The sequence below is a fragment of the Schistocerca gregaria genome, unplaced genomic scaffold, assembly GCF_023897955.1.
Source record: "Schistocerca gregaria isolate iqSchGreg1 unplaced genomic scaffold, iqSchGreg1.2 ptg000461l, whole genome shotgun sequence".
NCBI lineage: Eukaryota > Metazoa > Arthropoda > Insecta > Orthoptera > Acrididae > Schistocerca > Schistocerca gregaria.
This window is the reverse complement of record NW_026061879.1, coordinates 81,935-106,260: the sequence shown is the minus strand read 5'-3', so window position 1 is coordinate 106,260 and position 24,326 is coordinate 81,935. Positions and strand designations below refer to the sequence as shown.

Genomic DNA, 24,326 nt, shown 5'->3' with positions numbered 1-24,326 from the left:
ACAAGGCCCCCGGAGTAGACAACATTCCATTAGAACTACTGACGGCCTTGGGAGAGTCAGCCATGGCAAAACTCTACCAGCTGGTGAGCAAGATGTATGAGACAGGCGAAATACCCTCAGACTTCAAGAAGAATATAATAATTCCAATCCCAAAGAAAGCAGGTGCTGACAGATGTGAAAATTACCGAACTATCAGTTTAATAAGTCACAGCTGCAAAATACTAACGCGAATTCTTTACAGACGAATGGAAAAACTGGTAGATGCGGACCTCGGGGAGGATCAGTTTGGATTCCGTCGAAATGTTGGAACACGTGAGGCAATACTGACCTTACGACTTATCTTAGAAGAAAGATTAAGAAAAGGCAAACCTACGTTTCTAGCATTTGTAGACTTGGAGAAAGCTTTTGACAATGTTGACTGGAATACTCTCTTTCAAATTCTAAAGGTGGCAGGGGTAAAATACGGGGAGCGAAAGGCTATTTACAATTTGTACAGAAACCAGATGGCAGTCATAAAAGTCGAGGGGCATGAAAGGGAAGCAGTGGTTGGGAAAGGAGTGAGACAGGGTTGTAGCCTCTCCCCGATGTTATTCAATCTGTATATTGAGCAAGCAGTAAAGGAAACAAAAGAAAAATTTGGAGTAGGTATTAAAATTCATGGAGACGAAGTAAAAACTTTGAGGTTCGCCGATGACATTGTAATTCTGTCAGAGACGGCAAAGGACTTGGAAGAGCAGTTGAACGGAATGGACAGTGTCTTGAAAGGAGGATATAAGATGAACATCAACAAAAGCAAAACGAGGATAATGGAATGTAGTCAAATTAAATTGGGTGATGCTGAGGGAATTAGATTAGGAAATGAGACACTTAAAGTAGTAAAGGAGTTTTGCTATTTAGGAAGTAAAATAACTGATGATGGTCGAAGTAGAGAGGATATAAAATGTAGACTGGCAATGGCAAGGAAAGCGTTTCTGAAGAAGAGAAATTTGTTAACATCGAGTATAGATTTATGTATCAGGAAGTCGTTTCTGAAAGTATTTGTTTGGAGTGTAGCCATGTATGGAAGTGAAACATGGACGATAACTAGTTTGGACAAGAAGAGAATAGAAGCTTTCGAAATGTCGTGCTACAGAAGAATACTGAAGATAAGGTGGATAGATCACGTAACTAATGAGGAGGTATTGAATAGGATTGGGGAGAAGAGAAGTTTGTGGCACAACTTGACTAGAAGAAGGGATCGGTTGGTAGGACATGTTTTGAGGCATCAAGGGATCACAAATTTAGCGTTGGAGGGCAGCGTGGAGGGTAAAAATCGTAGAGGGAGACCGAGAGATGAGTACACTAAGCAGATTCAGAAGGATGTAGGTTGCAGTAGGTACTGGGAGATGAAGCAGCTTGCACAGGATAGAGTAGCATGGAGAGCTGCATCAAACCAGTCTTAGGACTGAAGACAACAACAACAACAACAACAACAACAATGTGTATGATAAAAGATAAATACAAAAAGTACTGTTGAATTTCATGTAACAGTCATAGTAAATCATCAAACCTATCAGAACAAGAATAATGTGAACAAATAAGCAAAAGATAGATTGCTACTTGCCACAAAGGTGACACGTGAAGTTGCAGACAGGGAAAACGAAAGACATTTACACATCAGCTTTTGGATAGGCCTTCATCAGAAAAGGAGACATAAATATACACATGGTCATTCAAACATGAGTACATTCTCCAGCAGGTCAGACTGGAATGCAACTGTCACATAGAAGTAGCAGTTGGGGGGGGGGGAGGGGGGGGGGGGAGGCTGCAGGGAAGGGAAAGCGATAGCATGGTACGGGTGGGAGAAGAGTGCTGTCTGGTGGAGTGTGCAGGGACTAGACTGCCAACTGGATCAGCGATGGGAGGCTGTGGGGCAGGGAATTGGAGAAGGGGGAGGGGGAGCAGGAAGGGAAAAGGAGAGCAGCAGAGAAGAAGAAAGATGGGTGGATTCATTGACAGAGGGCAGCCCACAGAGGGTGGAAGATAAGAGTAGGGAGCAGTTGGTACAACGAAGTTGGGTGAAGGATGTGGGGCAAATCCAATTTGTGCAGTTCAGAAGAGGTGGCGGTTGAGAGAAGGATCCAGATGGCTTGGGTAGTTAAGCAGCCAGTCGATAGCCATGCCAATATAGAAAGCTGTGTAGTGATTACAGCAGAGCTGGTATATGACATGGCTGATGTCACAGGTGGGCTGGCCTCTGATAGAGTAGCATAAACCTGTTACAGGACTGGAATAAGAAGTATTGGGCTAATAGATTGGGCAGGTCTTACACCTACGCTTTCCTTAGGGATGTGGTCTGTGGAAAGGGGTTGGGCTTGGGAGTTGCATAGGGATTGAGTAGGATATTGTGGAGGTTGTGTGGGTGACAGAACACTACTTTTGGAGGAATGGGGTGGACATTGGGTAGGATGTCCCTCATTTCAGCTCATGATGATGGGTAATCAAAACCCTGGTGAATGATTTGGTTCAGTCCCAGTGTGAGATGGTATGGGGTGATGAAGAGAGCGCACCTTTGTAGCTGGTTCTTGGGACTGGTGGGGGGATTGGGGATGTGAGAGGAAATGGTAATGGAGATGCTGTTTGCAGACTAGGTCTGGGGGATAGCACCTGTCTGTGAAGGCCTTGGGGAGATCTTCAGTGTACTGGGGAAAGGATTTCTTGTCACTGCATGTTCGACGTCCTCAGGTGGCCAGGCTGTGCGGGAGGGTTTTTATGGTGTAGAAGGGATGACAGGTGTGGAAATGCATGTTCTTTGGGTGGTTGGTGGTTTTAATATGGACAGTAGTGTGGTTGGAGCCATCAGATAGGAGGAGGACAACATCTAAGTTGGTGGCACATTGGATTGAGGAGGACCAGGTGAAGTGGATGGAAGAGAGAGTATCGAGGTTATGAACGAATAAGGTAGGATATTTTGGCCATGATTCCAGATCATGAAGGTATAATCAATGGTCTTGAACTAGACTGTGGATTTGGTGTTTTGGGAAGGTCTCCTCAAGTTGGTCCATAAACAGGTTGGCATAGGAGGGTATCATGTGGGTGCCCATGCCAGTTCTGCAGATTTGTTTATATACCTTCCCTTCAAATAATTAGTAGTTGTGAGTTAGGATAAAGTTAGTGTCCTGCAATGGAAACACCTCTTTGTCACTGACCCCTCTAACGAAAGCCAACATAATTCCAACTCTGAAACGTGCCTCTCCCACTTCATACCACCATCAACCATAATCCTCCCACCCCATTTCATCCAGCCATCCCCCGGCAACTTCCAGGAATTCCTTACCTCCAACTTCATCAGATCCCTTCCTCAGAGCACCAACCTTTCAGTTGAAGAAAGGACAGCCATACTCAACCTTAAAACAAATCCTGACCTACTTATCTTACCTACAGACAAAGATCAACCACAGTTGTCGTAAATCACAGCGATTACCTGACAGAAGGCCTCTGTCAATTACCCAACTCATCCACCTATAAACTGTGTCAGAGTAATCGCATCCCAGAAGTCCAACTTAACCTCTAATCCCTCATATAGCTTTAGGTGCTTCCAAGAACCTCTCCCCTGAATCCATTTCCCGCCTCACCTGTATGACATCCCACACATCCATCTTCTACATGCTGCCTAAAATCCACAAACCCAGCAATTCTGGATATCCTATTGTAGTTCGTTATTTTGCCCCTACGGATAGAGTTTTAGTCCTCATTGACCAACACCTTCAGCCAATTGCCCATAATATGGCCTCTCACATGAAAGATACCAACCATTTCCTTCACTGACTCGCCACTGGCTTTACCACCTGGATCCTTATTTGTTACTGTTTACACCATCTCCCTATACACCAACATCCCTTATACTCATGGCCTTGCTGCTATTAAACACTACCTTCCCCAACATCCTTATGGCTCCAAACTCAGTACTTCATGCCTAACATATCTTACTAACTTTATCCTAAAACACAGTCACTTCTACTTTGAAGAGAAGGTTTACACACTAATCTTGTGACAGCCATGGGCATCTGCATGGCACCCTCCTATGCAACATGTTTTTGTGCCATCTAGAAGAGACTTTCCTAGCCTCCCAAAACAACATAACCATAGTCTAGTTCAGGTTCAGTGGTGATATCTTCATGATCTGGAATCGGGGCCAAGACACCTGATCCTTCTCCCTTCGCAACCTCAGTACCTTCTATCCCATCTGCTTCACCTGGTCCTCCTCAACCCAGTGTGTCATGTGCCTAGACATCGACCACATCCTGTGTGGTGGCTCCATCCACACCTTTGTCCAAGTTAAACCCAACAACTACAGACATTACCTGCATTTCGACAGCTATAATCCCTCCCATAGAGCCTGGCTACCCAAGAACACTCTTCCCCAGTATGCTGAGGGTCTCCCCAAGGCCTTCACAGACAGGCGCTATGCCCCAGACCTAGTCCTCAAACAGCATCTCCAGTGTCATTTCCTATCACATCCCCAGTCCTCCCACCAGCTCCAAGAGCGAGATACAAAAGAGTGCTCCCTTCATCACCCAGTACCAGCCCAGATTGGGACAACTGAACCACATCCTCCTCCAGGGCTTTGATTACCTATGACCAAGCCTGAAGTGAGTACATCCTACCCAAGTACTTGATTGAAGTGATGTAACAGTTAAGGTGCTGGATTCGTAGTCATGAGGATGGGGTTGAAATTTGCATCCAGTCACTCATAATTATGGTTTTCCTCTTTGGGGAAGGACATAACTGACAATGTCCCAGTCTTTTCAAGTAAGAGTTTTTTCTCTGTTTCTGGTTGGACAGTAAACTGTGAGTCAGTTAAGTTGCAATAGAATCCCTGATGTGCAAGAGTAGCTACAGTGGATACTCGTTAAGTTTGTGTATATGACAAATAATTGGTTTTCTTTCACTTTGTAAGACTACCTGCCATAGTGCCTAGGGGGAACATCATGAGAAAGTTACTTTTGTCCTTACGTTTTGCACACCATTGTAACAATCTCAGACTTTCTGCAGATGATGGAACTGTGTTAAAAAAAAAAAAAAAAAAAAGCTGCGCACATACTGAGTCAGATCTAGATAAGATTTCCAAGTGGTGCAGTGACAGGCAGCTTCCATTAAACCATTAAATGTAAGATTGTGCATTTCTCAAAACGAAAAAAGTAGCATCCTACGATTACAACATCAGCGAGTGGCAACAGGAATTGCCCAACTCTTATGATATCTAGTAGTAAGAATTTGTTTTAAGCATTCTAAGCAAACACATCAATACCACTATCTTCAGATCACCACTAGACATACAGTCTGTTCTCTCTCTCTCTCTCTCTCTCTCTCTCTCCCCCTCTCCCTCTCCCTCTCCCCCCCCCCTCTCTCTCTCTCTCTCCCTCTCCCTCTCCCTCTCCCCCCCCCCCCTCTCTCTCTCTCTCTCTCTCTCTCTCTCTCTCTCTCTCTCCCTCTCTCCCTCTCCCTCCCCCCCCCCTCTCTCTCTCTCTCTCTCTCTCTCTCTCTCTCTCTCTCAAGTATCCTGTCACGATGCCTTGTGTTTGCAGCATCTGATGTGTGTATGGGCATATAACCATCACTTAGGAAGAACAAAATGCATTACTTCCTTGCAATATGGGTCCAGATCTTTTATATTTTTTAAAAAATAATCTAATGTTGCTTTTCATGGTTATTGTTTTTATTTTACTACTGAAGTTTTGGCATTTGTGCTATTTTCAAGCATCTACAAAACATAATACAACATGTTGAGAACCATGTAATATGGAATTAACAGTACATACAACAAATTTTGCAGCTTGTTGACATTTATACAATTGCCAAAATTTTTGACATGCAGATTGATTGTGGGCAGGGCTTAAAACATAACATGCATGTACATCAAACAGTAACTAGTCAGCGATACCAGTCAGTCATCGATCATAACATTCCATTTTATGTACTGTAATTTTGAGTGCATTATATATATCATGACAGGCTAACACATTTAAAAGTGTACACCTATAATACATTAGACTAAATTTCTAAAATAAGAGAGAGAAATATTATTTCTGAGGTCTGTCTGTTCGTTGAGAACATATTGTGATTGTTCTTCAAAGACACTATAAATTTCAATTTCTTCTAGAGCATCCATTAAGCTGCCTTCCTGTATCCTATGGAGCACCTTTTAAGATTGATGCTGATGGTGTTGTGATTGTAGTTTTGTAGATGTGCACTAAATGAAGATTTACTGGTCTCACTTATGTTTCCTGCTTTAGAACCTAGTGGAGAGACATCTGCGTATTTGCCCCCAAACAGAAATTTTCATATTCACGACGTTTTATTTAATGATTTTGTTTTGTGGGTGCTCTTCCTGACTATTGACCGTATGTTGTTCGTGCGGAAACTGATTCATACATTAGTTTTATGAAAATTATCGGATTTTCTATTTGACATGACACCATAGTAAGGTAACAAAATGTATTTCATTTTCACTGACACTGCTTCTCACATTAAATGTTACTTCTTTATCTATATTTTCATTTTTGTTACATAATTTGGTAATAAATGAAACATGATCAAAAAGTAACTGAATTTTTTTAAATTTTGCTGCCTTTATACATATTATTTGCAAAACATATTTATCTTGTTATGCACATGTTTCTCATCTATGTTTGTATTTTTAGCTGTTTTGAATATTTAGTTATTGTTGACAGTCCGAAAAGGTTATGCGCGATTCTGTGTGCTCAGTGAATAGTGACTGGTGGTGGTGGGGACCCCTTGAGAGGTTTTCCTATGAGAAAACAGCATGGCCATCTTGCCTGTTCTCTTGCTGACCAACTAGAATGAGATCTGACTGTTGTAGTAAATATATGTCACAAATTTACAGTCTCCCTTCAGTCCGAATGGTGGGAGGAATCCTGATCCTGACAGACATTGAAGGGAACTGGCCAGATTGTCAGGGATGGTGGGCACCTGAAGGGATTTTTGAAATGAGAAAGTTGGTTAAATAATAAAACAGGTGTATGGAGTGTACTGAACACAGATTCATGCAGCCATATCAGTCTTAGAGGCCATTAGCCTGTCTTGCCAGCCATAAGAACTTAATTTTGTGTTGGATCAAAGTTCGAAAAAAATGTGAAGGACAGGATTCATGTCATTGCTAGCTGGAAGCTGGAGCTAGAGAAAAATATCCGGCCTGGAGAAAGTGATGACCAGCAAAATCACGTACTTCTTTCCCATGTTTGCTATTAACTACCCACAGTGGATTTGTAGTGAGCATGTCATCAACAGATCGTCTTCCACAAGAAAAATAAACCTCCTCTGAAGTGATGACCCTTCCTGGTAAGTAGGCCCCAGTGAATTAGGCAATGTTAAATGCAAAATATAAAATAAAATGAAAAAATTTGAAATACCAATCAAGTGATCCACACATTATTTTACTTTCTTTTTCTTTCTGGGAAAGGCAGTGGGGCCATGACGACTAATGGAGTAAAGAATCTGTTAAATAAAAACAGAAGTATTTTGCTAATCATCTGTTGGTTTGCAAGAGAGGAGGTAAAGAAAACACTAATAAGAGAAAGTGCTGACCATGTACTAAAAATTTCATGGCATAAAAAATGTAATTAAATTGGAACAGTGCAAACTACTTAAGGGCAACCAAACAGAATACCAGACTCAGCAGTTAACATTATGATAGTTTCCAGGCATATGACTGCAGGTTCTGTCCTTGCTGCCTCCTTCATCAACCCTGAGTTAATGTGGATATTTTGCTACAGATACTGTAATCAGAAAAAATAAAGAACAAAGAAGAAAAAAATACTGTGGACAAGACATTTGCCCTCACAGATGAAAACAGAGGAGGATAACTCACCTTAGATACGAATTATGTTTTGAAACCTAAAAGAAAGTGGGGGAAAATTAGCAGGATGTCACAGGATAGATGTTTAAATTGGAATATCAAGTAGTAGTCAAGACTGTTGGGAAGGGGGTCAGGAGGAAGGGTGGTAGGAGGTTACAGTGCAAAAGATTTATTCATTAATAAAGGAAAGAGGGATGTGGTGTGGATATCACTGCTTTTCATGAGAAGAACGAAAATATTTTATGGTTATGTCTTTCCATGGGTTAAGTAACTAATTTGATGAGGTTGTGTGTGTGTGTGTGTGTGTGTGTGTGTGTGTTTTTAACAACATAGAGAAGCTATGGAACAGCTATTTACTCCATGGTTGCTGTATGTCACACCATATAAATCTGATGTATGATATTATTGATGCAATTATTAATTGGAAATATATCAAAGAGGAATCATCATATGTGTCTTTCAAAATGATGCAACCTGTTTAATCAGCTTTTTTTCCTCTGCCCTCTTCCCCAGTTCTCTTTTTATAGCCCTCCCCTCCACTATATTATTCTCTTCCTAGGATCATGTTTCAACTTTGATACCTCCTCTTTCAGTATTCTTTTTGTAGTAGCCAAATAATATATGAAACCGATCCATCTAACAGAAATGCAGCTTTATTCATAAACCTCTGAACAACATTGGAAATAAGCCTGTCGTAAATCCACACAAAACAACTAATGTGAACGGTACAACTGGAAGAATATAAAGAGGCTCAATCAGCACTGCTCCGCGCATATTTATATATACACATATACATGAGTTGCTGGCAGAGACCACGCTGTGTGCATGACTCCCATAGGTGGCCTCCAGCAGTTGGCCCATACTGGTACAGTTGGCAGCACATTCAAGCACACATGTGCAGCGACACCACACTTGGTGCACTCACACTCATACACACTAGTAGCAGGATACAACACTTTCCAGCATTTTTCAATATTTATTTGTCTTCTCTCTATATTATATATTTTCTCTTTTTGCCTCTTACTATCCCAGGTTCCCATCTTCCCTGCACAGCTATCCTTTCAAATTTAGTATTTAATTCTTAAAAGAAGTTTCTATCACTTAAGATACTTTAATGTTGTTTCTTTTTTGTACTGTTTTACAGCCAGTGTAATTTAATTATTTTTTTATTTTTTTATTTTATTATATTTCAGGAGCCATTGGCCAATTTATTATTTGTCATTCAGCAGCTAACTGTGAAGGCACTGCGTAATTCTGAGAACAGTAAACAGACAGCAGATAAACTCCAACAAATGCTCGAGTCACTTACAGATCGCATGATAAAGTGCAGTTTGGAAGACCTTGGATTTGTAAGTCTTTATTTATTAATTCACGTAGAATAGTGCTAGATATACAAGGTGTCCATAAAGTCCCTTTACAACTTCGAAATTTTGTTACAACAGCAGTTGTTGAAATATTTTAATATTTCTTTTATTGTAATCAGTGTTTATAAAAGTATTTTTACAGTGTTTAATAGACCTCTATATGGGTGCCTTTAGTTGCACGAAGAACATCAAGATGGTACTCAATTTCTTGTCATGTTTGCTGTAGCATAGCGTTATCAATGGTGGCAATGGCAGTACGAATCCTTTGCTTCAAGTCAGCAATGTCCTGTATCTGCTTTCGATACACAATATCTTTTACATACCCCCATAAAAAAAAAGTCCAAGGGAGTGATATCTGGCGAATGCGCTGACCAAAGAATTCGCCCATCCCTCCCAATCCATCTGCCTGCAAATGTTTCATTGAAGAACTGAGGAACATGCAGTCCCCAATGTGGTGGTGCACCATCTTGCTGGAAAATGATAGTTGGTTGTAAGTCAATCAATATTTAAAGGATTTCTTTATAAATGTGGTAAAGTCAGATGTTGATTTAGCAGAGTATTAGAGTAAAGTATATTCTTTTGGAGTCCACCAAGAAGCTGAGTATCTTACAAATTTAAAAAAAAAAATCACAATAAAGGATGTGGAAAAATTTATATTATCATTAAAAAATAAAAATGTGCTGGATGGGATGGGATACCCACTAATGTGATGAAAACAGTGTGTCATAATAGCATCTTCCATAACTAAAATATTCAGCCAATCTTTTGGACAGGGATGCTATACCGATGTGTTGAAATATGCAGAAGTCAGACCTATGTTCAAGAAAGGGTCGAGGGAAGACATGGGAAACTATCACTCTTCATCCTGTCAAAAGTGTTAGAAAAAGGAGCTACAAACCAGATCAAAAATTTTATTGTATAAAATAACATTATAAATAACTAATTTGGATTTCAACCAGGAAAAAACACTCTGGATGAAGTGAATAACTTTATTGAAAAGATACGCAACTCAGAGAAATAAAATTGCAGATATCCTCTGTGATCTCAAAAGCATTTTGTTCCATGAACCATGACTTGCATATCTACAAAATAGATAAATATGGGATTAAGGTCAATGCTCTAAATTGACTAACATCATACCTACACAACAGAAAACAAAGGATAATTATCACTTCAGATGCAGTGAATTATTATTATTAATTGAGTACAGTAGCACAAGTATGCCTCAAGGCACCAGTTTGGGGCCAATCCTGTTCCTATTCTATGTAAATGACTTACCCATAAATGTAAATTCCCAGTCGGTTCTGTTTGCAGATGATACTTCCGTATTAATTGAAGATGATGTCGCAGAAAAAATTCAGAGCTCCATTGTAAGTGCATTGGATACCTTATAAAACTAGTTCCAGTTAAATGGATTGAAACTGAACATTGCAAAAACCCACATGGTACATTTCAAAAGCAAACATTCAAAATGAATGGAACTTAAAATACAACATATCTGTCAACTTACGAAAGAAGTTACTATGGTCAAATTCCTAGGACTAAATTTGGACAAGAATTAAAGCTGGAATACGCATATTGACTTCCGGCCAAATAAACTGCAAAGTTTTACATTTGCATTGCTAACATGAGCAGGACTCACTAACTTGAGTACATGAAAAATGGCCTGTCATAGTTATTTTGAATCTGTCATTTGATACGAGATAATTTTCTGAGGAAGTTAAAGTAGTGTCTCTTGAATACTGAAACTGCGAAAGAAAATTGTCGGATACATGTGTATTGCACAGCAGACAGTCTTGTCGCCCATTATTCCAGAAACTACAAATACTAACTGTTCTCTCCATATACATTTATGAAATTATAATCTTCCTACAGACAGAAATGTAGGAACCAGGTTTTAAATTGTAAGACATTTCCAGGAGCAGATGTTTGCTCTGACCACAATCTATTGGTTATGAACTTTCAGATTAAAACTGAAGAAACTGCAAAAAGGTGAGAATTTAAGGACATGGGACCTGGATAAAATGACTAAACCAGAGGTCGTACAGGGTTTCAGGGAGAGCATAAGGGAACAAATGGGGGAAAGAAATACAGTAGAAGAAGAATGAGTAGCTTGGATGGATGAAGTAGTGAAGGCAGCAGAGGATCAAGTAGGTAAAAAGATGAGGGCTAGTAGAAATCCTTGGGTAACAGAAGAAATATTGAATTTAATTGACGAAAGGCGAAAATACAAAAATCCAGTAAATGAAGCAAGCAAAAATGAATACAAACGTCTCAAAAATGAGATCGATAGGAAGTGCAAAATGGCTAAGCAGGGATGGCTAGAGGACAGATGTAAGGATGTAGAGGCTTATCTCACGAGGGGTAAGATAGATAATGCCTACAGGAATATTAAAGAGACCTTTGGAGAAAAGAGAACCACTCGAATGAATATCAAGAGCTCATATGTAAACCCAGTACTACGCAAGAAGGGAAAGCAGAAAGGTGGAAGGAGTATATAGAGGGTCTATACAAGGGCAATGTACTTGAGGGCAATATTATGGAAATGGAAGAGTATGTAGATAAAGATGAACTGGGAGATATGATATTGTGTGAAGAGTTTGACAGAGCACTGAAAGACCTAAGTCGAAACAAGGCCCCGGGAGTAGACGCATTCCATTAGAAATACTGACGGCCATGGGAGACCCATTCCTCACAAAACTCTACCATCTGGTGAGCAAGACTTCAAGAAGAATATAATAATTCCAATCCCAAAGAAAGCAGTTGTTGGCAGATGTGAAAATTACCGAACTATCAGTTTAATAAGTCACAGCTGCTAAATACTAATGCGAATTCTTTACAGACAAATGGAAAGCGTGGTAGAATCTGACCTCGGGGAAGATCAGTTTGGGTTCCGCAGAAATATTGGAACACGTGAGGCAATATTGACCCTAAGACTTATCTTAGAAGAAAGATTAAGGAAAGGCAAACCTTCATTTCTAGCATTTGTATACTTAGAGAAAGCTTTTGACAATGTTGACTGGAATACTCTCTTTCAAATTCTGAAGGTGGCAGGGGTAAAATACAGGGAGCGTAAGGATATTTACAATTTGTGCAGAAACCAGATGGCAGTTATAAGGGTCAAGGGGCATGAAAGGGAAGCAGTGTTTGGGAAGGGAGTGGGACAGGGTCGTAGCCTATCCCCGATGTTATTCAATCTGTATATTGAGCAAGCAGTAAAGGAAACAAAAGAAAAATTTGGAGTAGGAATTAAAATCCATGGAGAAGAAATAAAAACTTTTGAGTTTCGTCGATGAAATTGTAATTGTCAGAGACAGCAAAGGACTTGGAAGAGCAGTTGAACGGAATGGACAGTGTCCTGAAAGGAGGATATAAGATGAACACCAACAAAAGCAAAATGAGGATAATGGAATGTAGTCGAATTAAATTGGGTAATGCTGAGGGAATTAGATTAGGAAATGAGACACTTACAATAATAAAGGAGTTTTGCTATTTGGGGAGCAAAATAACTAATTATGGTAGAAGTAGAGAGGATATAAAATGTAGACTGGCAATGGCACGGAAAGCGTTTCTGAGGAAGAAAAATTTGTTAACGTCGAGTATAGATTTAAGTGTCAGGAAGTCGTTTCTGCAAATATTTGTATGGAGTGTAGCCACATATGGAAGTGAAACATGGACGATAAATAGTTTAGACAAGAAGAGAATAGAAGCTTTCGAAATGTTGTGCTACAGAAGAATACTGAAGATTAGATGGGTAGATCCCATAAATAATGAGGAGGTATAGAACAGAATTGGGGAGAAGAGGAGTTTGTGGCGCAACTTGAGAAGAATGGATCGGTTGGGAGGGCATGTTCTGAGGCATGAAGGTATCACCAATTTAGTATTGGAGGGCAGTGTGGTGGGTAAAAATCGTAGAGGGAGACCAAGAGATGAAAACAAGAAGCAGATTCAGAAGGATGTAGGTTGCAGTAGATACTGGGAGATGAAGAAGCTTGCACAGGATAGAGTAGCATGGAGAGCTGCATCAAACCAGTCTCAGGACTGAAGACCACGACAACAACAACAATCTTCCTACACAGCAAACAAAAATTTATGGAGGAGAATCATTTTAAACACTCATATAACATGAAAAATAAAAATTAAATTTATGCTACCCACACACCAGTTAAAATTATTTGCTTGGACTCGTCAAGATGTGGGGATGACAATACATAACAAGTTAATGTGGAGAAACGTATTAAATATGAAGCCAAAAATTTTAAAAATGAGGCTACAGCAGATTCTGTAGAAGTAGTGCTACTCTATTCGTGTTTATGGTAAAATTTGCTGCAATTTTGATATGTCTCCTGTATCTGAATCAGATGATGTAGATTATGTACATTATGAGACAAATAAACCACAATTTGCAAAATTCAATTCACTGCTTTTCCTCAGTGAAAATTATCGCACCTAGTTTGTGTTTGAAGTTAACTTTATTATCAGTTGAATATTTCACATTGTTGAGTAAGTGATCTAAGATTTTTATGGCCGAATACCTTACTCCTTTCTGTGTCACACTGAAGCTGAGTGAAACATGGTGTACGCCATTTCTCATTCCAGTATTACATCCACAAATATTACTGTTGTAGACTTGTATGTGATTGTTGATAACAAACAATATAATGGAATAAATGTGCTGTTAGGCTATTGAACATTTCCCAGTTCGTGGTGGCATCGTTCAACAACCACCGATAAATTTTTTGAAGAGGTAAACTGTCTTGGCTGCAAAAACAGGCCTTATTATTTTATATTTTGGCAATGACACATTTCACCTGCACTATATACTCCATAAGGGCCCTGCACAAAGTCTCTTAAAACTCGTATGAGAGCAACTACCTACTCGGGTCTTTTATGTATTTTAAACAAGACTTCCCATGTATGCAACACTATTATACACACATCAAAAAAAGTTTTACATCACCCTGCTTCCCAGAACTCCTGAAGATAGATGTTGACTGTGGATATTATATCGCAGGCTCAGTCGCTTTGACTGTTGAGAGCTGTCACTAAACCCGCCCAAAGATGTAAACAACCATGCATGAGCAGCACCTTTTAGACAGAGGGGGTCCGACAGCTGATCAGTTCCAGTTATTCCACCAGAAAGGAGGTACATGGCTTGTGTCGTCTGTAGTTCAACCATACCGAGATGGTCAAAACCTCAGTTCGATCTCGACCGTGTTGTTACTTTGTGCCAGGAAGGGCTCTCAACAAAGAAACTGTCCAGGTGTCTCGGAGTGAACCAGAGCGATGTTGTTTAGACATTGGAGGAGATACAGAGAGAGAGGAACTGCTGATGACATGCCTCACTCAGGCTGCCCAAGGGCTACTACTGCAGTGGATGACTGCTACCTACGGATTATGGCTCGGAGGAACCCTGACAGCGATGCCACCATGTTGAATAATGCTTTTCATGCAGCCACAGGACGTCGTGTTATGACTAAAACTGTGTGCAATAGGCTGCATGATGCGCAACTTCACTCTCGACATCTATGGCGAGGTCCATCTTTGCAACCACGGCACTATGCAGCGCAGTACAGATGAGCCCAACAACACGCCAAACAGACCACTCAGGATTGGCATCACGTTCTCTTTAGCGATGAGTGTCGCATATGCCTTCAACCAGACAACCATTGGAGACGTGTTTGGAGGCAACCCGATCAGGCTGAATGCCTTAGACACACTATCCAGTGAGTGCAGCAAGGTGGAGGTTTCCCTGCTGTATGATCATTTCATGAGTGCTGTTTTGGGGTGGCGTTATGTGGGACTGTCGTACGTGGCTGGTGGTCATGGAATGCACTGTAACGGCTTTACGATATGTGAATGCCATCCTCCAGCTGATAGCGCAACCATATTGGTGAAGCATTCGTCTTCATAGACGACAATTCGCGCCCCCATCATGCACATCTTGTGAATGACTCCCTTCAGGATAACGACATAACTTGACTAGAGTGGCCAGCATGTTCTCCAGACATGAACCTTATCAAACGTGCCTGAGATAGATTGAAAATGGCTTTTTATGTGTGGCATGACCTGCCAACCACTCTGAGGGATCTAAACTGAATTGCCGTTGATGAGTGGGATGTTCTGAACTAACAGTGCCTTGATGAACTTGTGGATAGTATGCTGCACCAAATACAGGCATGCATCAGTGCAAGAGGCGTGCTACTGGGTATTAGAGGTGCCAGTGTGTACAGCAATCTGGACCGCCACCTCTGAAGGCCACGCTGTATGGTGATACAACATGCAATCTGTGGTTTTCATGAGCAATAAAAAGGGCAGAAATGATGTTTATGTTGATCTCTATTCCAATTTTCCGTACAGGTTCTGAAACTCTCGGAACTGAGGTGATGCAAAACTATTTTTGATGTGTCAGGGCACCATGCAGTGTTCTTAAAATATTGACAGTGTTGTTTATTTACTAAGACATTTTCATGGATGTCAGCCTATGTGTTCAACACCTGTTGTGCCTGCCAATCTGATGATGCCTTAAAAAGGGTGAAATGCGGTATTGACAAAATATAAAATAATAAAAGTTGTTTTGCAGCCAAGACTGCTTATCTCTGCAAAAACGTTAGGTTATTGTCAGTGTGCCTAATTTTGTATGGCATCATATTCTGGGGTAATTCATCGCTGACTAGAAAAGTATTCATTGCTCAAAAACGTATAATCAGAATAATTGCTGGAGCCCACCCACGGTCATCCTGCAGACATCTATTTAAGGATCTAGGGATCCTCACAGTAAACACACAGTATATATATTCACTTATGAAATTTGTTGTTAATACTCCAACCCAGTTCAAAAGTAATAGCATTGTGCATAGCTATAACACCAGGAGAAAGGATGATCTTCACTATGCAGGGTTAAATCTGACTTTGGCACAGTAAGGGGTAAATTATGCTGCCACAAAAGTCTTTGGTCACCTACTAAACAGCATCAAAAGCCTGACAGATAGTCAACCAACATTTAAAAATAAGTTAAAAGAATTTGTAGATGACAACTCCTTCTACTCATTGGCTGAATTTTTAGATATAAATTAAGGGAGGGAAAAAAACTAACTTAAACATTAGTGTCATGTAATATTTTGTGTAATGTAATATCATGTACAGACATCTTTCATTAACCTGACACGTTCCACATCATTACGAAGTGTCGTATTCATGATCTATGGAACAAGTATTAATCTAATCTAATCTTCTGCAACAGGTTTGGGAGTGGGCCCTTATTACACACTTCTGTGTAACAAACACTTTTTGCCTGAGTGACAAAGTGACATGACAAGTTAATACAGAAGATACCACAAGATATTAGTGAATGAAAATAAGAAAAGTAAGACAGCTTATGAAATCTCATTGTGAACATTTGTTGTTATCCATAACGCAAAAGTTTCATTGGTGTGGAATCTAGGAATTCTTCATTCATATTGGAAAAAATAAAATAAATATCAAATTACAGTATACAGTGAAGCTTTACATTTCTTGTAAAGGCGTCTGGCAATATTGTATGTCAGGCTGTCTAGTTATATACCCTGTATTACTCATACACTGCATATATGACTGAATATACTGCATGTAAGTGAGGAACAGGATTTTAGTATTTTGTCAGCGGTTTAACAAATTCATAATAGTATCTGCTTTTGTTGGAGTTGATTACATTCTTAATTTGTTTGGCTGATCATGGAGTAATTGTGACTTGCTTCATGTATGTCTCATTGGCATTGCTTCTTGTATGTGTTGGTTTTGTTTATGCCTTGAACCGTCCACTCCAATCTTCTGAATTACTTCCAGGAACTGATCATTAAACACATTTGAGGAACTGATCATTAAACACATTTGCTATATTTTTGCTGTCATGTATTATTTCTCTGTTTTCTTTCATACAACATTGATATTAATCCATCTGTACTTGACATTGTACTACTTGTTAAGGCTTCGTCGTGTTCTATTCACATGTATTGTGCAAGAAGAATTATTGCTCAGATGCTGTCTGTGTGCTATGAGTAGTGTAACCTTGTCTTCACAGTTGCAGTGGGAGCAATACGTACAGGGTTGTGCTATATTTTTGAGATTCATCACTCAAAGTTGCTTCTTCTGTTTGTCCTAAATATTTAACGTAACTTTCTTAACAGGTTACATGATATTTTGAATCATTTTGTAATCCAGGCATAGTTTGTCTCTTTCTTCAAGCATCAGTTCTTCTGGTACCAACATGACATTCTCTCTTGGATGGAACAAACCTGTGAAAATATGTGCTGTCCTTATTTGTATGCTTTCAGTATTCTGTGTTAGTCCCATTTGGTATTTGTCCCACACACTTAAGCAATATTCTAGGTTGTGTTGGAAGAGTGTTTTGTTTGCAGACTACCTTACAGATTGATTGTACTCCCTAGTATTTTGCCACCTGCTTTACCTCTGACTGAGCCTACTCGAGCTTTCCTGCCCCCCCCCCCCCCCCTTTTTCCTTTTTTTTTTTTTTTTTTTTTCAACTCCAAACATTTAAAGCAATTTGCCAATCTTTACACGAACTAGAAATATTACCAATATCTGACAGAGTATTTGTACAGTTATTTTAGATAGTGTTTCATGACAGATAAATGAATCATCTATGAATAAATTAAGGTTACTATTAATATTGTCTTCAAGGTCATTAATATACAACATAAACAGCAAGGGTCCCAACACACTTCCTGGGAGCACATCTTGTAGTTACATCTATATCTGTCGATGACTCTCTTTCCAAGACAACTTGTTGCATCCTCTCTACCAAAAAATCTTCAGTCACAAATTTTGCGTGATACCCCACACGATCCTGTTTTTGATAATAAGCATAGGTGTTGTACAAGGTCAAATGTTTTTTAGAAATTGAGAAATACTGCAACTACCTGCCTGCTTTCATCCATACTGTGGTGTATCACATGAGAAAAGTATTTCACATGATGGATGTTTTCAAAACCCATGCTGTGTGGCTTGAAAGAGGTAATTCTGTTAGAGATGTCTCATTACATTTGAGCTCAGAATTATTCTAATACTCTACAACAAAATGATGTCAAGGATATTGGACAGTAGTTTTGTGGATCATTTCCGCTACACGTCTTGTGGACAGGTGAAACATTTACTTTCTTCCTACTGCTGAGCATAGGTTTTTGTTAGAGTAATCAGTCCAGATATCTCTCCAGACAGTTCAAGATTCGACTGTACAAAACCCTGATCCAGCCTGTTGTTCTATACGGCTGTGAGATTTGGAGTATCTGGAAACAAGACTTCCGTAAGCTCCTTGTTTTTGGGAGAAAATTGTTTCAGAATATCTGTGGTCTAGTTCTGGATGCAGACACAGGGGAATGGAGGCTCAGACACAATCAAGAGCTTGAGGAACAATACCAGCAAACCAACATAGCAGGAACTGTCAAAGCCAAACAAATACAGTGGGCTGTCCATATGGCCTGTATGGAAGATCACAGATGGCCTCGGAAGCTCCTGGATTTCACATCTACAGGAAAGAGAGACCCAGGCAGACTCAAGAAGTGTTTGAGGAATGGCCTTCATGAAGATTTAAACTAAGCATCAATAGATGTGGACGGATGGTGGATAACAGCAATGGACAGAACACAATGGAGGAAGAAACTAGTAGCAGCATGCAGTCCACTGGGCCTGATAGTGTAGAAGAAGAAGAATAATAAGAAAAGTGATCTTTGGTGTATTATAGTTAAGAGAGGCTAACTCAGCAGCAAATTCAGTATAGAAGCTAGTAAGGATTCCATTGGCCTCTGGAGTTTCGTTCAGTTTTAGTGATTTCATTTGTTGCTCAGTGCCAATGACTCTAATATCTATTTTCCCTCATCTTTTCAGTGGTATGGAAATTAAAAAGAACATTGGGAAATGGAGTTAAGCATTGTGAAATGGAGTTAAGCATTTCAGCTTTTGCTTTGCTACCCTGAGTTTCAGTTCCTGTCTCATCCACGAGTGACTGGACACTCAACTTTGATCCCATTAACAGACTTTACATATGACCAGAATTTCTTTCGGTTTTTGGCAATATTCTGCCACAGTAGCCATTGATGACATCATGCGTTGTGCTCTTGAGAACCAAACGTCTTTCATTCAGCGTCCGTCTATTGCCGTATTCTTTGTTTTACACCTGTTATGCAGTAGTCTGTTTCCTTAAACATTCTTCACAGTGAGTATATACTGTGGACGATGCTTGTCATGAACTGTTCTACTGGGTCCAAATCTATCCAGAGCAGGGTGGTGCCTGTTCTTTGGAACATGTCTGAAAGAAGAAACACTGTTCCTGTTCCCTCGGCTGCACATATACGTGATGAACTGGAATATATCCTGACATTGGCTGCAATTGGGCACTGAAATGGCAACAGATGAAAATTTGTATTGGGCCAGAACTAGAACTAGTAGTGTGTGACAGGATGGGAATTTAGGTCAGACAGCAAGGATGCTCTGATAGCCGAAGTGGTTAAGTTGACTGCTCACGTAAAGAGGTAAATTCAGGTTCAAGTTCCGGTCTGGCACAGATTTTCATTTGTCGCCATTAAATAGATTTCAATGTGCAGTTGTGGCCAATGTTAGAATTTATTTCATTTCATCATATTCTTTTAAACTTACAGCAATTACAGTACGTCAGGTTACTTATGTAATAGCGAACTAATATTTTCTCTAAAGTTGCCGGTTACATCAAGACATGAGTCAGTAGAAAGATCCAATTACCTTTTTATGCCCACCCCTGATACTGAGTCTCACCCAATCAATTTTGCATGCAACCTCAATCTCTATCTTGTAGATTTGAGTTTGTTGTGTACTCTGATCAAGACTCTACCTTCACCTCTTATTCTTTAAATACAGGCTTGAACTTTCCCCAAAAAATCTGACTGCTGTCAACTACAGGTCCATATTAACTTTCTGTGCCTAGTACTATGTGAGCTTCACTGCTTTTTAGGCACACTTCAAACTCTAGCACTTTGTTGCCAATGCTTAGGCAGTTAACCACGAGGATTTTCATACTGTCACCTGTGTGGGGTCTTTCTATGGATCTTACACTGATACTTCTGCATCACTTACAGCTGTTATTATTATATGGCCTGAGTGAAGAGTCCTCAAAAAAGTGTGTGTGCGTGCGTATGTGCGTTTGTGCTCACTTGATTCATTGAGGTGAACCTTACCATTCTCAGCCCTATGGCACAAGTCTAGAAAGTCACAGCCTAGCTTGTTGTGGAACATTCAGTCTTGGAGTCAATCCTTCACCTCGACTTGGAACCAGTAGGCCACAAACTGTTCTAAGGACAATGTCGTGGATTGAAAACTTCATTGAAACACTGTAGCAAGGTTGCCATTCTCTGGAAGGATCTAAGTGTGACCTCGGAGCTGAGATGACTGGCGTTTATTTTTCTAATGTGTACCACAAGCTGCAGTGGATTCACCATATTTCCTTGATGGCTTCTGGAATAGCCTCTTTAAGATGTTGTATGAGGCCTACAGGCATTAGCACTGAGTACACACTGTGTTCCTCCCCATCCCTTGCTGCCATTTCTCTAAGGGGTACCATTATTCGTCTTAGTTTGAACTGCTGGTAATAAACAGGTTCCTACCCTTTTGTGTTGGTTTCCTCTTAACATGGTACTCAGCATGTTTCCCAAAAGTTAACTGAGTCTCACTGGCCTAGTTTCAGTTTTAGTGGAAGATAGTACTACGTACTTCTTGGTTAGGAGGTGTGTATAACACCCTGAGCTCTCCCTAGTCTCAACTGTACAGGAAGCCTAGGCCTATCATTGACATGCCACTCGCAGTCAAATTGATGAGCAGTGATAGATCTTGCACTTTCTGCGGAAGAAATGTTGTTTACAGGAGAGGATAGTACTTAAGTAACCTTAGGTACTTCTAGTACACATTCACAAATTCACAGCAACTAACTCATCTTTTCCCCAAGAACAGCATACACTCTGGCGCTCAGTTGTGCTTCGTGCTAGATTTTACATAACAATAAACAACTAACTTTAAACTAAGATTGCTGATTATCTGTTAATTTATGGGTCTGCTCTGCTTTAAGTGTTACCAGTAGCCTTTTAGAACTGAAGCAATTAACAGCAAAATGAGATATCTGTGATGACAAAAGAAAAACTTGGTAGAAAAATTGTTTCTTTAAAACATTTTCCAGGTTATGATGAGTAACAAACGCAACACTACTGTTAGTTTATGATAAATGCAAGCAGTGTACACTTATGGTTAAAGAGGAGACTAATATGACACAATATGTAAGTTATTTACAGTAATTGTAGAACACATGAACTGATTACTAAGAAATAGGCTATACACAACGGTCATAACTGAAGGAAATTCTCAAAAATATGTTTGCAAACATCTATGAACTGTCAAAAATACATCTTTTTTAACTTAAGTACAACTACATAGTGAAATCAATGAGCAGTTGGTTTTGAATGATAATACTGTGGCCAAAAGTTCTTTACAGTATGAAATTAAGTTTATAATTGTAAAAGAAAATTTAGGTATTCAACTTATTTACAAATATGTGAATTTCAGTTTATTTTATTTTATTTTATTTATTTATTTAGTTGAATTTGTCACACCTCAGGTACTGGTGCGGCAGATATAAGCACTTTGCTGTCCGTTCATAACTTCTGCAAGCAGTGGCAAACAGTGGTACATTTGAAACTTCCTGGCAGATTAAAACTGTGTGCCCGACCGAGACTCGAACTCGGGACCTTTGCCTTTCGCGGGCAAGTGCTCTACCATCTGAGCTACCGAAGCACGACTCACGCCCGGTCCTCACATCTTTACTTCTGCCAGTATCTCGTCTCCTACCTTCCAAACTTTACAGAAGCTCTCCTGCGAAGTTTGGAAGGTAGGAGACGAGATACTGGCAGAAGTAAAGCTGTGAGGACCGGGCGTGAGTCGTGCTTCGGTAGCTCAGATGGTAGAGCACTTGCCCGCGAAAGGCAAAGGTCCCGAGTTCGAGTCTCGGTCGGGCACACAGTTTTAATCTGCCAGGAAGTTTCATATCAGCGCACACTCCGCTGCAGAGTGAAAATCTCATTCAGTGGTACATTTGTACGGAATCTGTTGATAACTTGAAAAAAATATAATGTACTGTTTTTTTTGTGTTGATAGTTTTTTGCTCAGGTTGAAAACAGTACCAGTGTAATTTGTAAAATGGTATAACTCTGCCTCATGGTTTAAATGAGATGGTAATTCCGTACTATGAACAAACATGATAGTGGACCCATGATCAAAACCTGTGAAATGCCCCTTGGGATTCTCCCCAAACAGCTGATTCCATGATGCAAGTACCAAAAATTGTCTCGAAACAGCACGTGAGCCAGTAGCTGCTTGTGAACTTTCAACTGGCCAGTTCTAAAACCTTAATACTGTTCAGTGAAATACTTTGGGATTGAATAAAAACTAAAAAGTGGTACTGATGGAGTTACAGCATCTGGCCACAACTACTAACAAAGCTGTTAGTTTTCTCATATTAAACACAATTTTGTTTAAAAATACTCAGTCTAGCTATTTGAAAAGGACTGTCAGACTGCCCTAGGTTTAGGTTTTGTGTAACATGTTGGTTGGTTGGTTGGTCTGGGGAGTAAAGGCACCAAACTACAAGGTCATCAGTCTTATGTAACATGTCCTGGTTTGTGTGCGTGCATGCGTGCTGTGTCTAAAGCACATGTTAATTAGTCAGTGAAACTACTGAGCAAGGTAGTGCAGTTGTTAATGCACTTGGTGTGCATATGGAAGGCACAGGGTTCAAATTCGTGTTCTACCAAAAGCAAACTCTGGGAACTCTGAGATGGTTCCTATGTGAAGGTCATACCCAATTTCTTTTCCTATCCTTGTCCTATCTGAGCTTGTGCTTCATCTCTAACCTCATCAGCTAAACCCTAATCATCATTTCTTCTTTGTTCACACAGCAGGTTGATGTGACATGCATTATGGAAAACTATGTCTAATGTGTGTTACAACAAATTGTAAAAAGTCCAGCAAGTGACATTAGGGGGTTCTAGATTGTGTCCTTTTATACCATACATTTTCACATCACCTGCTGCTTGCCTAAGTTGCTGAAATTCTGAAGAGTGTCTCGGAGGGGTTATTTTAATACAAATATCGCATATGGCGATGTGTCCTATCTCAAAACTGGTTATGGTGAGAAAATAAAAAGTTTCTGTAAAGCATGGATAATACAACATCAAATTGTAAGCATGACATGACTCAGGCCAATACCGTTGCCTTCAGAAAGCAGAGTCCTGGCCAGATGAGCTATCAAAGGATGCCTCCGTGTCCTGTTCAAAGTTTGGCTCCCTTTCCCTTTTACTGCTTTTCAAAAGTCCACAGATTTTCTGGCACCCTAGGTGGTGTAGAACGCTTAGGATAATGGATGTAATGGAAACTGAACACTGTCTGAAAAATGCAAGGGTTTGTGGTTGAATTCAAGTTTGGCAGATGGTTTTAATCTGTCAGTATGTTGGAGGTTTGAGGAGATAATAGGTTGCCTAATTCTATAAAGAAAATCAGGGGAAAAAAGACCTTCATCAATTTAATTTTGGGTGACACATTATATTATGTACGTAAAACACAAAGGACCGCTATTATTTCATATGAGAAGTATTATTCACCATACAAGTTGCACTACTCGTAATTTATGGATCAGACGTGGCATTGTGGTTCCCAGGCACCTTATTTGCCAGCCACTCATACCTTGCACTTCTTGTATATGGAATAAGCTAAACTTTCTGACAGTAAGGTAGCATAAAATTACCAGCCACCGAAATAAGAGTAACTAGAGTAGGAACGATAGACAAACAAATTTAAAAGTACTGTTCAATCTCAGTCTTAGAGGAGGGTCCTAACACAGGTGCTGAGGATAAGGCATTTTCACTCAACATCCTGCATGTAACTAGTTTCTTTTGACTCATTTCCTGTGTCCTGTCTCCCTCCTGATACATGGTTGGACACACTTTTTATTTGCTTTCAGCACCAGTGCATATATTTCTCCTATTCTCAGTCTTGATGCACTTTCACACAGTTTCTCAAACTATGTTCTGAAAGTC

General features: G+C 39.9%; 1 protein-coding gene across 1 annotated transcript in view; it reads left to right on the top strand.

The window, feature by feature from the left end:
- LOC126313022 (Fanconi anemia group I protein-like) overlaps positions 1-24,326 on the top strand; it is a 219,071-nt gene that overhangs the window by 120,095 nt on the left and 74,650 nt on the right. The window contains exon 13 of the mRNA XM_049992250.1: positions 9,052-9,207. Within this exon, the coding sequence (XP_049848207.1) occupies positions 9,052-9,207 (156 nt within the window). The remainder of the gene's footprint in view (positions 1-9,051; positions 9,208-24,326) is intronic.